General features: G+C 35.3%; 1 protein-coding gene across 14 annotated transcripts; it reads left to right on the forward strand.

Annotated features, from left to right (window-relative positions):
- The first annotated feature begins 7 nt into the window (after positions 1 to 7).
- On the forward strand, positions 8 to 15973 carry LOC110858362 (phosphatidylinositol 4-phosphate 5-kinase type-1 alpha). Of its 14 annotated transcripts, XM_035858669.1 has the most exons (24): positions 567 to 736; positions 873 to 986; positions 1062 to 1147; positions 1233 to 1569; positions 1703 to 1793; positions 1892 to 2081; positions 2211 to 2272; positions 3065 to 3272; positions 3353 to 3602; positions 3727 to 3758; positions 3831 to 3983; positions 4058 to 4375; positions 4457 to 4672; positions 4840 to 4975; positions 5075 to 5129; positions 5271 to 5403; positions 5675 to 5762; positions 6231 to 6293; positions 6757 to 6816; positions 6895 to 6927; positions 11958 to 12332; positions 12758 to 13150; positions 13340 to 13428; positions 14931 to 15973. In XM_035858669.1, exons 8-24 carry the CDS (start codon positions 3114 to 3116, stop codon positions 14940 to 14942), a joined length of 2565 nt encoding a protein of 854 aa, XP_035714562.1. In that variant the 5' UTR covers positions 567 to 736; positions 873 to 986; positions 1062 to 1147; positions 1233 to 1569; positions 1703 to 1793; positions 1892 to 2081; positions 2211 to 2272; positions 3065 to 3113; the 3' UTR covers positions 14943 to 15973. The 14 variants fall into 14 exon arrangements, with proteins under 14 accessions (XP_035714559.1, XP_035714560.1, XP_035714570.1 ...); XM_035858666.1 differs by lacking the exon at positions 567 to 736 and adding an exon at positions 8 to 145 and having other exon boundaries at positions 943 to 986; positions 1892 to 2272; XM_035858667.1 differs by lacking the exon at positions 567 to 736 and adding an exon at positions 239 to 390 and having other exon boundaries at positions 943 to 986; positions 1892 to 2272.
- Positions 15974 to 15979: the final 6 nt, after the last annotated feature.

The raw sequence follows: 15979 nt of genomic DNA on the forward strand, positions 1-15979 counted from the left end.
TTGCATTATCCCATTCGGTTTTACTGAGGAGCTGCTTCTTCTCTGACAGAGTCTCGTTAAATATAATGTTGGAGAGAGGCAGATGGAGAAGAAAGATCCGAAAGGAAAGACACCAGCTAGTCTGCCCATACCAGAAAAAGCCTCGGTAAGTAACAACAAAGGGTCGGTCGGTCCGTTCCATATAAATCTCATCTTTCTCCTTCTCTATATAGAGAATATATAGTCAGCTGAGGTCGGTGCATAAGTTTCACGTCTAAAAGTACAAATTCAAAGAGAAAAGATAATTTTCGAAATGTTTAGAGTTTTGTGGAAGGATGTAATTATTGTTTTGTATGTTTGGTGTAAATTTTTAGACCAAATGTGATAGTTTTCGGCAAAATTAGTATAAAAGTAAGTAGTTTTTAAAGGAAATTGAGCAAATTTCTTTGAAAAATGCCGAAACCGACAGATATGCCGACAATGATTCGGCGTTTCATTTACGCATTTGTAAGTAACGCAGAAAAAAATCATAAGGTTGAAAATGTACAGGCCAGAAAGAGACTCAATTTTTGGTGGGAAAATTCACTTTTCGAATGGGCAAACAATAACAAACTACTAAATTTTTTTAGTAATTAACTTTCTCTGAATTTTTTTCTGAAATTACGGCAAAATTTTCGTCGATAGTAAATCTTGTTGTTTTTAAAAATCGTCAGAATTGTTAGGATTTGTAATTTTGAAAAGTTTTCTTAGCAAAAAGGTGTTTGTTTTTATGAGAATTTTATGGTCGAGTCATTGTAATTAAAGCCATTTTTACATAAGAAAGGCAGTAAAACTGGCTTTAATTATAATGCCTCGACCATAGGACCTTGGAGAATACATAAAATTTGTAATAGTAGGGGAATCACACGGAAGAGGCAGTTTTTATTAACTCTTTAATCTGATAGCAGAATTTGGGGTTTTTAGCATTTTCATCGGTTTCTTTTACTTCAATCGGACTCCTTGAACCAGTAATTCCTTTTTATTTGCATTATTTAACATTATTTTGAAAAATATGACACGCATTTTACATTTTTACTCTGCAGGTCCTCATATTTGTGGATTTCTTTGTGAACAGCTCTACAATAGCATTTTCAGTTTTATGAAGCAAAACCAGCTCTCTCGAATCCGGGTATGTGATGATGTGATATCATTCTCCTTCTTTATATACTGTTGCCTTCAGTCAAAGGTTGATCTCTGCAGTTTTGTTGAACTAGATGGTGCAGGGTGGAGGTGGACTTGATCTATAGCGAAGGGTGTTACTCTCACTCTCATCATCTCACCGTTTCATTTCCTCTTCTCAAAACCAAAATCGTGGTGTTGAGTTGAATCTGTGTATTCGTTTCGTGCAAGCACAGAAGAAACTGCTTGTGTCCTCGTTTCTCATCACAACAAGTATCGAGAGAGGCTTAGGTTTAGTATAACTGAGTACGTGGTTGATGGTTAAGACATCATCTGCTAATCTGCCATATACACCACGGTTTGTAAAATCGGTGGAATTATTCCACTGTTTTGTTACATGGGGCGATGATGATATGGTAGCATTAGGAGTAGGTAAATAATTCAGCGAATCTTGATTTGTGTGTGATTAATAATCATTGGAACTAGTGATTCCAAACTGCAAGCTTTAAAGTATGTGTGTGATCGACAAAAGTAATAATTGTGATTCTTTATTGTCTGTTTTTAGTTAATGGTCTCAACAGTTTGTACGATAGGTTTTAAATCAGTGACTAACTACATTTTTGGATGAAATTAAATTGAAATCGACGAATACGATGGTAAGTTTTTTTCCCTTTATAGCAACATGAATGTTTGTCAATTCACATTGTATTTGTATTGCAATTAGTATTTACCTTTTTGATTTTTTATGTCACAGGTATTTGCAATTGGATGAATCTACTCTCAATTAATTACGAAAGAAAGAGAAAACAAACCCAGAAAGAAAAAGCTGCAAGTAGTTGTTGACAGTGGAAAACAGTTGTGTCGTTTGCGTGTGTGTGTAAATCGACATTTTGTTTCCACTTGATTATTGATTGCTTCCATTTTCATTCTGGATTTCAAATCAAGTGAGTAAGTGAGTGGGCGTTGGTGCAGAAAAAGTGCAAGTTGTTATTTATAAAAATGAGCTCTACTGCTATGCCTACGATTTCTTGATAACGTGATTGGCTGGTGTTTGAAGAATATAAATGCATCAGGTCGGCGGACATAGGCCGGTTTTCGAAATTCCAAGATTGAGATTCAAAAGTGGAAACAGTAGGTGGGTCTAAACATTATGTATTAAGTAACATTGTAATCCATCCATCGATTAAATACTTATTGAATCAGTTAATTGACCTATTTGAGAGTCTCACGATTAATAATATGGTTTCTGTCACTCATCACGCTTTAGTAGTTTTTTTTCTGTGTGCAAGCAACATAATTTTTGTATTGCTGGTTCGTTAATTTAGTTTAGTTCATGATGACGAGCTGAACCTTTACTCAATTGCTAATAGGGCTTCCAGTTCACATGATATTCCCAAAATAACATTTGGTATTTAGAGACTGAAGCATGATGAGTCTGATAGGATTGCTCTGATTGATTTAGTAACATACTACTATGCGTACTACAAACTACTAGTCTCGCCCTTTCACTTGTTAGCTCTGATGACGTTATGAATTTCAGATAGCTATGTACCTATGTGTATTAGTTGAACGGCATTTGTAAAATGCATAACATATCAGTTAGCATGCAACTAACTAAACTACAACAGAGAATATTCACTGCTGGACCGTTAATTTCAGAGCAGCTATCTAATCCTAAGCTAGACTGTTAGACCACAAGTTGTCCTTCGATCTTCTGCTCTATCCATTATTAAATTATTATATACTAGAAACCTTGCAAGAGTGCAGCAATCAGTTTAACTGTGCTGGACCGCATTTATTTAACTACAACTGGTAAAGATACTCGTCATAAATTAAGTTCTAGTTGTAATTTTGACTTGGTAATTTTACCTCATCGTTTTTTTGTTTTTTGACTAATAATAAAAGTACTTTATTCGATTTTTTACAGGATTAAAACCTAGTCAAACACATCTTCCTCCTGATCTTCGTGCACCAGGATGGCGGTAGCAGTGGGGAAGATGGATCTAAACTATACAGATGGAAAGGCCAACTCTAAAGCCGTCTCCATCGACAATGAAGGAAACATCACGGACCTAAACAGTGACGATGGACAATTTAGAGACGGGAAAAAAGGGTCGCGGCCTCCTCCTATTGAGGTATGGGTTCAATCAGTCAAACATTCATTTATTACATGCCTCCTGACAACTACAATTATGATTTTTTATTTGTTTTACAGATGACCACCATCAACAACAGTACTGGGGGTCCGAAAACAACACCTGGTCCTTCAACACCTGGTCCTTCAACAGCGACCGGGTTGGGGACTGCTGGACGAGTTACGGTTGCGAGAAGTAAATCAGAAAGAGAAAAGAAACTTGGTCATCGAAGGATTACTGAGGGCGGAGATGTCACTTATAAAAAAATCCAGACTTCACAAATCATGGGGTCAATCCAACTCGGCATTCAACATGCAATTGGAGGACTAGGTAAGTTTTCTTAAGTTGTTTTTCCACTCGGTTTTTGACGATAAAATGTGTCATCTAATTCTCTTCTCGCTTTTATGACATGACATATATAATAAAATAAAGTCTTGGTTCATTTAATTCGCAGCTTCTAAACCCGAAAGAGATTTGCTGATGCAGGTGTGTCCTTTGCTTTCATCCAAAGTAAAACAAAAGTTAAACAAAACTTCAACTTGTGTTTATTGCTTTCAGGACTTCATGACAGTAGAACAAACTTATTTTCCTCCGGGGGGCTCTAACTCAACTCCTGCTCATCATTACACTGATTTTAAATATAAAACATATGCACCCATCGCATTTAGATATTTTCGTGACCTGTTTGGTATTCAACCTGATGATTTTCTTGTAAGTTAAGAAAACCAGAAAAATATTATGCACACATGATGTCATTTATAAGTTATTACTTGTTGTTTCTCAAGATGTCCATGTGTAGTGAACCAATGAGAGAATTATCTAATCCTGGAGCTAGTGGAAGTATATTTTATTTAACGACTGACGACGAGTTCATAGTGAAAACTGTGATGCATAAAGAGTGTGAATTCTTGCAAAAATTACTACCAGGATATTACATGAATTTAAATCAAAACCCAAGGACATTACTTCCCAAGTTTTTCGGATTGTTTAATTACATTTGTAACTCGAAAAACGTTCGTTTATGTGTAATGAATAATTTATTGCCTTCATCGGTGAAAATGCACGAAAAGTACGATTTGAAAGGATCCACGTATAAAAGAAAGGTAAGAGACATGATTCAAAATTGGGTTTCTTTCACTTTTGTGAAACACTTTCCTTTATTGATTCTGGTAATCCTTTTGCAGGCATCTAAAAAGGAGTGTCAGAAAGCATATCCCACATTTAAAGACTTGGACTTTATGGAAAAACACCCAGAAGGCATCCTTTTAGAATCGGATACATGTAACGCTCTAATAAAAACCATGGAACGAGATTGTCGCGTACTTCAGAGTTTTAAAATCATGGATTATTCTCTGCTCGTTGGTGTACATAATCTCGACCTTGCTGCTAAAGAGAAAGCTGTGAGTCTGTCTAATTTTATCCAAATTGCGTATATATTTTACTTGTGTAAACATTCAATGTGATCCCTGCTGTTCCTCGCTGTGCATTATTCGACTTTGTTTGCTCTGTCCTTCTGTATCGAACGGATGGATGGATAATTAAATTGGTCTTTGTTGTTTGCCTGCAGGAGAGGAGAGCAAAGAGAGCAGAGAGTGATGGGGATGATGATGATGATTATGACGATGATACCGAATTTTCACCGGGTTCTGGACTGAGTCGCAGTAAATCAATCAATCGTCAAAGACTAGTCGCTCACTCGACAGGTAAGCAGATGAAATTAGTACCGTTACCGATTCAATGTCCTACGTAGCCTCCAGGGTATTACAATTCCCCGTTTAATTAATGCTAATTCTCGTTACCAGCATTGGAGAGTATTCAGGCTGAAAGTGAACCCATCGACGCGGAAGATGACGTTCCGTAAGTGTTCTTGAAAATGATTTTGAAAAAAAACATTCGTCTTGATCTTCTTTCTTTTAAGTACGAAAATACAAACGGTGCTTTGATGATTGCTGAGTTGATGAAGGAATGCAAATGTAATGAATTTATTTATTATTTAAGACCCGGTGGAATACCTGCGAGGAACTCTAAAGGAGAAAGGTTGCTGCTCTTTCTCGGAATAATTGATATCCTTCAAAGCTACCGACTCAGAAAGAAACTCGAGCACACGTTTAAAGCAATGCTTCATGATGGGGTAAGCATATATCCATCTACCACGTACATATATTGTAACTAGTTGGCAATCTCTGGGTGGGCATGTGCTATGTCAGTATTGACATGTCCTCATCTCTTTTGGTGTTTGCTTAATCCAATTCCAGCCCTTCTTTCTATCGCTTTACTTCTCTTGATTTTCGGATGTGAAGAGTGTGCAAATAGAGATCTTTGATATATATCTAGTTCTGTGTTTCATTAAGGAAAGAGCAATCAAAGGATTTCATGCTTGTTTTTTGTTTGTTTTCCCCCAGGACACGGTCTCTGTTCATCGGCCAGGATTCTATGCTGAAAGATTTATGAACTTTATGACAAAAACGGTGTTTAAGAAGATTCCTTCACGTAAGCTTTACACAATATCGTTTTGTTTGTATTATTTGTTCAAATATTTAATAAGAACATGATAATGTCCAAAATAACGTCATTATGAACTGCCTGATGATATGTAACGTATGTATATGCAATATTTGAGAATACTAAGAATTAAGAACCAACAAATTTGGGCTTCGCTTTAAATTATCAACTGGGAAATTTACTAATCATTCTAAAAAATACAATGCTTATACAAGTAAAATGTTTTTGGGGTCGTTAATAAGCGGGAGTGTAATATTTAATGGATGACCCCAAACAAATCTGTATCTGCTTGTGTAGATATTTTAGAATTTAGAGTCTAATAATATGATGATTTCATTGTTTCTATCTTTCCTGCTGCTGACTGTCGTTCGTTCAATCGTTCGTATGATTCTCCATGTCGTAAAAATTACCTCTGCTCCTACTACTTCCACTTAAACCATATCATCACCATTGTAGTGGATATGCCTGAAGTAAAGGGAAATCATCGTAAATTCCGTAGCCTGGTTTCGACGTTTATAGGTACACCTTTTCAATCAGACTAGATTGTACACTGACTGCCTCTGATTTTATTTTTGTATCTATTTTTTGACGACGCATAACGTTTTTTATTGCAAGAAACTTATTTTTTATTCTTGTCGGGAAATGTCTATTATTACTATTATGAGATTATGAATATTTTTCCTTGGCGTCTTATTTGCATGATTAAAAAAAATATTTAAAGGCCATCTTCGAGTAATGTCAACTAATAACAACTTTCACTTTACCATGCTTGCTTTTACTTTCATTAAATTTTAGTTGTCTGTTGTAGTCCTTATGTCTTTTTATGAGGATTACTGTATATTACATAATTCTTAATAAGAGCGGAATGGATTATCAATTTTAGTTCATTATATATCTTGTTTAAGCACGTTATATTTTTGTAGGTATCACCAAAAAAGAATTTGCATTAGGGACGAAATTTAATAATTATTTCATATTTCAGCCTTGAAACATTCCCCTTCGAAAAAACGCTCATCGGGAGGAACGAGGGGAAGACCTTCAGGTAAGCTTATCTTGTCTAATAAGCTGATATATCTTGCCTTTTGTATTCCCTTTTATCATACATATTGTAAACTCATAGGAGATCAGTCTGACGGCCAAGACGGATTGAGTGGTGAGTTGGTCTTTTTATAAATTTTGTGATTAATACTAAATATAAGGAGTGTTTAAAACAAACTGCATAAATATTGTAATGTCCTGTCCAGTTTGACTAAGAAGACTTTTGTAAAAAAAATGCGGTGTTTATTTAGAAAAGTAGCTAATATGGTAGGTTTGACTTATGAAATATGAAACTCGTATAGTTAGCTTTACTCTAAAATTTAAACGCTTAAAAAAATCACATACGTGTTAAGTAATTGCATTTCGCCTTCCTCCATCTATCGGCGTCATATAGAATACGGGTAGTAGTACGGATATACAGCCAGGAAGGTGGCTATACGTGTAAAGATAAAGAAAAGAGGCTCTCTCCCTCCAGCAGCACGTCGTCTCCTTCATTACGGAAAATATAGCAGGAAGGTGACGAGTTCTCTCCCCAACTTTTTTAATTAACTGAAATTTTTGAAGATACTTGACTGAACTTCAGACTCTGGACATCTTAAAAACTGGTAAGTATAATCCGTGGGTAATATGAAGTAGTTTTCTCGAGATTTTAAAACAATATTGGATAATTTGTCCAAATTATAAATGTGGGCTAACTATTTGGTACAAATAGTTTTTTCATTTCAAAAAATTTCTACAACCCACAACCCCTTTGGTACAAAGGAGGTTAACAAAGCTGCATAGATCAGCCATTTATAGCTGCATTGTCCAGCCAATTACTGCTACTTGACTAGCAAATTAAAGCTGCATAGTTCAGCCGATTATTAAAGCTGCATAGTTCAGCCGATTATTAAAGCTGCATAGTTCAGCCGATTATTAAAGCTGCATTGTTCAGCAAAGATAATACTTTATACAAAGTAAATTAAAATGCTTTTGAATTAGAATTATTCACAGCTAATTATGGCATCTCAATCTGACGAGAATGACCAGACAAAGAAAAAGACTAGAAAGTCTAAATCTCAATTGGCAAAATTGCAAAAATAACTGGATGAGCTGAAAGCTTCCTTTCAATCTCAAAAAGACTTTGAGGCGGAGAAAAATAAACCTGTCCCACCCCCAGTACGAACTCAGATACAAATATAAACAAACATCAAGGCGCTAATGAACTTGGAGATGAATCTGATCTTAGTGATCTACTTATTCAGAATAAGGGTACAAACCACAATTTAACCTTTTTATAAAGTTTTACTAAACGAGTTCTAAAATTTGTTTTAAATATTAGAAAGCACATACCTCGATAACATAAATCCTGAAATTTTGGATATTTTGAATGCTCAAGACAAAGATGAATCTTTCGGGCCAGAGGTTAATGCTGCCGTTGTACATCGAATGTCAGGAATATTGTCCCAAAAGACTACAAAAGAATTAGTGGACAAACTATAGGGCAAATTATTGACACCAGAGAATTGCAAATTCTTGAATGTGCCAAAGGTTAATCCAGAACTATGGTCGCAGCTCTCAAATCGTATAAGATGCAGTATGTTCAACAATTCGGGCTATAAGTGAAACAATATTGAAAATATGTCTGGACGAAGCGACAGTGTCCGCAATGGAATTCAGAGAATCCAATCAAAAACGCATGCAAACAATAAAACCGCTATTTTCGCCAAATTACGCTGCAATTTGCTCCACAACTCCGGGTGAATACCTTTTCGGAGATTATTTACCGGAGACTATTAAGAATTCAAAAACGGTTACAAATTTACTCCGACGTGGAACTGGAATGCGGTATACAATTACCAGCAATACCAACAGAAGTAGATAAGGTATTAAATGTAGGTGCTATATCTAAATATATTGAAAAGTGGAAGCTAATAACCAATAGTTGTCATGTATTGTCAATTGTTAAAGGTTATAAAATACCTTTCTTGTATAAACCACGACAATCGCAAGTCCCTCATCAGAAAGAATTTACAAAAACAGAACAAAACTCTATAAACATGTGTATTACTAAACTGTTAAAAATTAATGCTGTAGAAAAAGTCAGTCCAAATGAGGAACAGTTTCTGTCTCCAATTTTTCCCATACCTAAGCCAGATGGATCATATAGATTAATAATTAATTTAAAAAGCTTAAACTCTTATTTACCTGTCACTCATTTTAAGATGGAGGACTGTAGGACAGTTTGTTATATGATGCAAACTAATTGTTATATGACAGTGATTGATTTACGGGACGCGTATCATTCAGTGCCCATTTCAAAAAATGACAGAAAATATCTTTGTTTTGAATGGAATGGTGAACGTTATCAATATAACTGTCTTTGCTTTGGATTGTCAACAGCGCCTAGAATATTTACAAAGATCTTGAAACCTTTATTATCCTATTTGAGAAGTAGAGTAATCATGCTGATAACATACTTAGACGATTTGCTCATTATGGGTTGCAATAAACAAGAGTGTGATAAATACACAAGAATAGTTTTGGACTGGTTACAAAATTTAGGTGTTCAAGTTAATTTAGAAAAGTCTCAACTCTTACCCTCACAGGAAGTAAAATACTTGGGGCTACTTTTTAACTCACTCACAAGACGCTGGAGCTTCCATGCAACAAAAAAGAAAATAATAAAATCTGTAAAACATTGGATTAAGCAACCACAAAACACAATTCAGAAATTAGCAGAACTGGTAGGATATTTAAATTCATGCACTCCAGCCGTGGCTTATGCTGTATGACGCAAAAGTAACCTTGTCCGTTTGGGCGATAAATGATTTACTATGGTGGACAAATAAACAACATTTAACACCAGTAAAAATTAGGGACGATATTTATGACCAAGTTTTGTACACTGATGCATCACTTTCCGGATGGGGAGCACATTCGGAATCTGATAAAACTAGTTTTATCAGTTTTATCAGAGTTTCTGGGCAGGTGCCGACTTAAATTTACATATTAATGTTCTTGAGCTGAAAGCTATACAAAATGCATTAAGAGCCTTCGTAAACAGGACTTCAATTAAAATACTAATAAGAACTGACAGTACAACCGCATTGTCTTATATTAATAAATATGGAGGAGTTCGCTCCCGTCAATGTAATGAGATAGCCCGTGAAATCTGGCAATGGTGTGAAAGTCGAGATATAATATTATTTGCCTCTTATATTTCAACGATTGATAACTTTTTAGCGGATGAGCTTTCACGTATGGCTCTAGACAATTCTGACTTTTCTCTCTCACAAAAATCGTATAATTTAATTTGCAAAGAATTTGGTGTTCCACAATTTGATTATTTTGCTAGTAATTTATCTACAAAATGCGATAAGTTCTATTCGTGGTATCCTTGTGAAGGATGTCAAGGCGTGGATGCTTTTTCTCAAAAATGGACAGATTCCTTTTTCGCTTTTCCACCGTTTAGTTTAGTGGGTAGAGTATTTAAGAAAATTGTTTCTGATGATGCAACTGGGATTGTGGTAATTCCTAAGTGGGAGGCTCAGCCTTGGTTTTCATTATTTTTGAAATTATGCAAAAATAATTATATTGAACTGCCACCAAGCAATGATTTAATGGTTTATTTGCATATTAATAGGCCCCACGAATTGTCACTCAAAACAACACTACTGGCAGCCAAAGTTTCGAAGAAAAATTTTCACAATTTGAACCAAATGTAGTAAAGTTATTAGCAGCTTCTTGTTCGAAAACCACATGGGCAAATTATGATTCACAGTATAAAAAGTTTATAAAATATTGTAAGGAAAAACGCTATAATTGTAATACTCCGAGAATTGATATTATATTAAGTTACCTAGCCCACTTACACGACTCCAAGCTTAGTTACTCTTCGGTAAATTGTGCAAGAAGTAGTTTATTGTTACCAAAAATTGATAACTATAATATTGGTGAACATCCTATTGTAACCAGATTAATTAAGGGGATTCGTAAACTAAAGCCACCGGCTGCTAAATATTCGCATACATGGAATGCTGATGATGTTCTTAATAAGATTAATTCTTTAGAAAATAATGAAAAGTTAAGCTTAAAAATGTTATCCCTGAAATTAAGTGGCTTGTTGGCTTTAGTATCAGGACAACGAGTCCAAACTTTAACCGCTATTTCTGTAGAAAATATTAAATACTCTAAAGATATAATTAGAATTTTGTACCAGCAAGATTAAAATCTTCTGATCAAGGGGTGAACCAACCATGTATTGTTCTTCCCTCATACAAACGTAGCAAGAAATTATGTGTCAAATCAACTCTTGAAGCATATTTAGATGCCACTAAGCAAATTAGAAAGGACAATCAGTTATTTATTTCAACTGTTAAACCACACACAAAAGTATGCTCACAAACCATATCAATGTGGCTGGTAGAACTTCTAGATATTTCTGGAGTTGATACATCAATTTACAAATCTCATTCATATAGACACTCTTCCACTAGTAAAGCATTTTCAAAAGTTGTTAATATAAATTCTATATATAATAACGCTGGGTGGTCTAAAAAGTCTAAAATATTCGGTAAATTTTATAATGGAAGTTGTGATGATGTTACTGATTTCGCTACGGCAGTATTAAATTAAATTGTTTTATGTTTAACATAACGCAGTACTGTTATCCGTTTCGAAATTCTTTAAACAGCTACCCGTATTCTATATGACGCCGATAGATGGAGGAAGGCGAAATGCAATTAAAGATTACGCGAGCGGCGTAGCCGCGAAGCGTAATCGCAATTGTATGAGCCTTCCGGAATCGGAAGGCGTCAGTCCCCCCCACCCAAGCCCAATACATTTCTCAACGGATTCTACTTTAAACGTAATGAAGGAGACGACGTGCTGCTGGAGGGAGAGAGCCTCTTTTCTTTATCTTTACACGTATATCCACCTTCCTGGCTGTATATCCGTACTACTACCCGTATTCTATATGACGCCTTCCGATTCCGGAAGGCTCATACAATTGCGATTACGCTTCGCGGCTACGCCGCTCGCGTAATCTTTAATTATTACAAGGGGCAGGAATTTTCTACTTTTAATTTCTCTCTTATCTTCTCTGTTTGTTTCTCTCTAAACTGCTTTGTCACACGTTGGGGTATGGTTGCTGTTTGGTTGCAGGGGCGCTTGTTCCTACATCTTCATCGCTTAATCCACCCGGAGCCTCCATATTACGACAAATAATTGCTGCAGAGAAAGCAGCAAAGGAACGCGAGCAGCGCGAACAAAGAGAGCGAGAGCTAGAAGGGACAGCGAGTGGGAGTGGTGGAAATGCTCAACAACATGAAATTAGTTCGTCTTCGTCAGCAACTTCGCCTCCACCTCCGCCAGCAGCCGCACCCCCGCCTCAACAACCATCCTCCTTCCCGGCAGTCCTGAGCCAGGAGAGATCTGATAGAACAGCGTCAACGAGACAAAAAGTTCCTCCACCAGTACCACCAAGAACGCCGAAAAAGAACAACGGCGGCTCAGAAGGTCATAGTGGAGGCGGAAAAGGTTTGGAAACCGTAATATAACGTAATACATCATCATCCGACATTTCATTCAACATTTTTTGTAAATGTTATTGTTTCGTACAATTTTGCTTGGTTGCTTTTACCGATAACAAAGTGAATTTTATTCAGCTTAATTTATGTATCTGAAAAACACTTCTTTCTTGATTCTCGTCTTGTCCATGTCGTAAACTTCTTTCGCTTTTACGATTATATGTGTTACATGTTGTACAGTATACATACTTTTATATAAATGCAAATGTAGCTCCATCTTAGGAAATCCCAAGTCCAATTAACTTGAATCAACAGAGACAACGAGTAGTCAAAATTTAGAATCACATTTTATTATTTGCTAATTTTTGTACATACGTATTTGATTTCCTAGCAAGTATCAGACATTAATTATTATTTATTTATTATTTAATATAGATGAGGGTGCCCCACTCCCCGTGAGTACTCCACCCCCACCATTCCAAGAAAGTAATCCAAACCCAGGCAAACCTAGTACTCAATTTTCAATAATAAATCCGAGGCATCAAGTTGTTGGAAGTTTTTCGTCATCGTCGTCTTCTAAGACGACGGGCGAAACTGAAACAGTTAGCATCTCGGAAGTCTATGTAGAAACAAGACGGGATTATCGTTCAAATTTAAGTGTAGCATCTTCAAGAAGTACGACTTCCGGCGTTAGTTCAAGTCATCGCATGACTCGTTCCCCACCCAGCGGAGCTCATGATATGAATAGAACTGCGACACCCACTTGGACAGAAGGCACCCCTTCTTTCACAGAGTCCTCGAGTAGTGGTGATCTCGGTGAGGATGAAAGTAATTTGGAGTTTTTTGCACTTTTTCTGTACATGTTTATTATTAGCACTACTACAAGATTGTTGTGCCATTATTGTGTATTAATCACTGATATACTTTGCACATTGCTTTAATATTTGTTTGTAGTCGTTTTCACTGCATCAAGTTAACGGTAATACTAAAACGTGTGTGTCCATTTATATTTTTCAGGCTGCCCTACTACACCAATCAAGAGTGAAAGCAGTGGTGATAAGAACAAGTCAAAGTTAGAAGCGGATCATGAAAACGATAATGAAATGGTATGACTTGAAAAAATCAGGAAGTGAGATTCTCGATACTTGGAGATTGCTGCATTTCTTCTTCTTTTCAACACGGGCCTAATTATGGAGGAATTTTTAACTCTGCTGTTTTAAATATATGTATACGTATATACTCTTTATTGTGCATGTTATTCCTGGTGGTGTGAATGTAGTCAATGTTTCCTGATGGTGGAATGCAGCAAACCTATTGTATTGTTTTACTATTAAACGACAGCGCCTCTATAAAAAAAGTAATCTATTTAGGACAATGTCTTCTGTCTAAAAAACGATCAGCGATAATGTTTATTGTGTCGTGGTAAATAGTAGTGCGTGCGTATTTATGTGTTCCTCTTATTCTCGTCTTGTCTTCCTGTACTTGTCATCTGCAGCTTGAGCAAAAACAAATCAAATTCACTGTCTATCAATCCGCTTTCATTAAACGAATACAAGTAGGGAAGCGTAGAAAAAAGAACGTAGTAAATAGAAAGTCTTCATACGCAAAAGCAGCGTCTGTTCTGTCTAAATATTGCTCTATTTAGATACCAATGAAAATATCTAAACACTAAATTAAGAAACATTTCAAATTTTCTTGACAAACGAAGTAGAGTAATTTTAAAAAATATCTATTTGGCTGGTCAATCAAGCTGTCGGGAAAGAAAACTTTTGTTCATTCAAAAAACTGTATTACAAAAAAGTACAGTGCTTATACACATAAATCTGAAACTGAACATTCTGTAGCCTCTGCGAAAAAAAAATTAGTATTCTACGTGACAGAGTCAGTCGAGAAACAGGTAGCTTTTAATATACAACAGTCAGTGTAAGAGATTACGAATATTCTAATTATAGAAACTAATCCTTATCAAAATTATCAACTAGATTATCAGTCAAAATATCACAATCATAAATCAAAACTTTATATTAGTGCTAATAAAATCAGGTTAATAGATTACATGAGAACTAATCAAATCTCCCTTCAACCAATGAAGACCTGATCAATCCACAGAGAGAAAGTAGATAGCAGGATAATTATTATTGTGTAAAATATATACATTTGCCATTATTATTCTGAGATAATACCCGTACCGGCAACTATATGTAATGTGGCTGCTAACCATATTGTTTGTATCTTACTTGTACATACATAAAATGTGTACTCAACCATTTAACTGCATGATGACCTAAATAAGAATAATAATGATAATTGCATTGGACATGCGGTGATATCAGTATTTATAAAATTACTAACTAGTTGGTTTCTTGGACTTGCTCAGTTTATTAGGTTATAGTGATGCGTATATACTTACTTCTCTACTGGTTAGTTTTTTGTAATTATTACGAATCGCATCGCACTGTTGATAACTATCTGTGAACTTTTTTTTTCTTTTTGTTACACAACAAAGCACGTACTGTCCAATTTTCCAGTTCAACTTTCTTTGATGAACCTCAGACTCAGACTTGATTATTACTTATTGATTTTTGTTATTTCTTTTTTATTTGTGTAGACTCATCTCTGATCTGTGAGAAAAAAGAGAGGCCTTCATTAATCTTGCCTATGGTGGCGTTCGAATTTCACAAGTCAGGGAGTGGATGAGAGGTGATATTATTTGCAGGGGATGTCATGTCATGTATGAATATTGATGAGCAGTTTTTCGTGAATTTCTCTATGTAACAACACCACCAACGACATTGATGATAAAGAAGTATTGTTCCATTAATCATTATTGTTTTTTTTTTTAATTTCAATACTGTTGAATGTGCCCAAAGAATTTGAAATATAGATATAAATACATATATCATGACTTAATTTGTGATGCCTTCTCGTACCTTCTCATGGGAGTAATTTATATAATGTGTATGTAAACCCAAATTTTGTTACTATTGAGTTCGTTATACGTCATACTTTTTCACCACGACTGTTTCAAAATACAATCATGTCCATCCGTAGTAGAAAGTCAATGTGTGTCACATATTATATTTCGTTTCTCGTTTGTGTTATTATTATACTCACTTTATTCGTAAAGATTGCCTCTGATTAATTAATACTTACTTGAGATACGCTACGGATTAAGTATAATAGTTTAGCTTATAGTAGTTAGCATTTAATATTCTATTTTGCTACTATGTTTGATGTTAATCAAACCGAACCCGAAATCCAATTAGTTGATGGGTTTCTTCATATAATGTGTGATTGACCTATTAACAATATTTATTAAAAAAACACTGTCCCATTAATGAAATTGGATTATATAGTATTATTAATCATCAGTCCTTTTCTGTGTGCGTACAGGAAACGAGATCCGAATTAGTGTCGGATTTAAAATGTATGCGAGTAGAATTATTCATAATTCAGCGTCAAGTCATTCATCGTACGTATACATAAATAGACTTGTAATTATCAAGGAGAAGGATGGAGTGAAGTGGAGATGTTGGTAATAATGTAATGTACCGTGCATGAGTAGTAGATATGTCTAAAAGAAAGGAATAAGAGATGGTTTTCTGAAAAATAAAAATGAAAATAAAGAACGTCTTCCTTATCATAAAATAATGATGA

Source organism: Folsomia candida, unplaced genomic scaffold, assembly GCF_002217175.1.
Source record: "Folsomia candida strain VU population unplaced genomic scaffold, ASM221717v1 Fcan01_Sc021, whole genome shotgun sequence".
Lineage (NCBI taxonomy): Eukaryota > Metazoa > Arthropoda > Collembola > Entomobryomorpha > Isotomidae > Folsomia > Folsomia candida.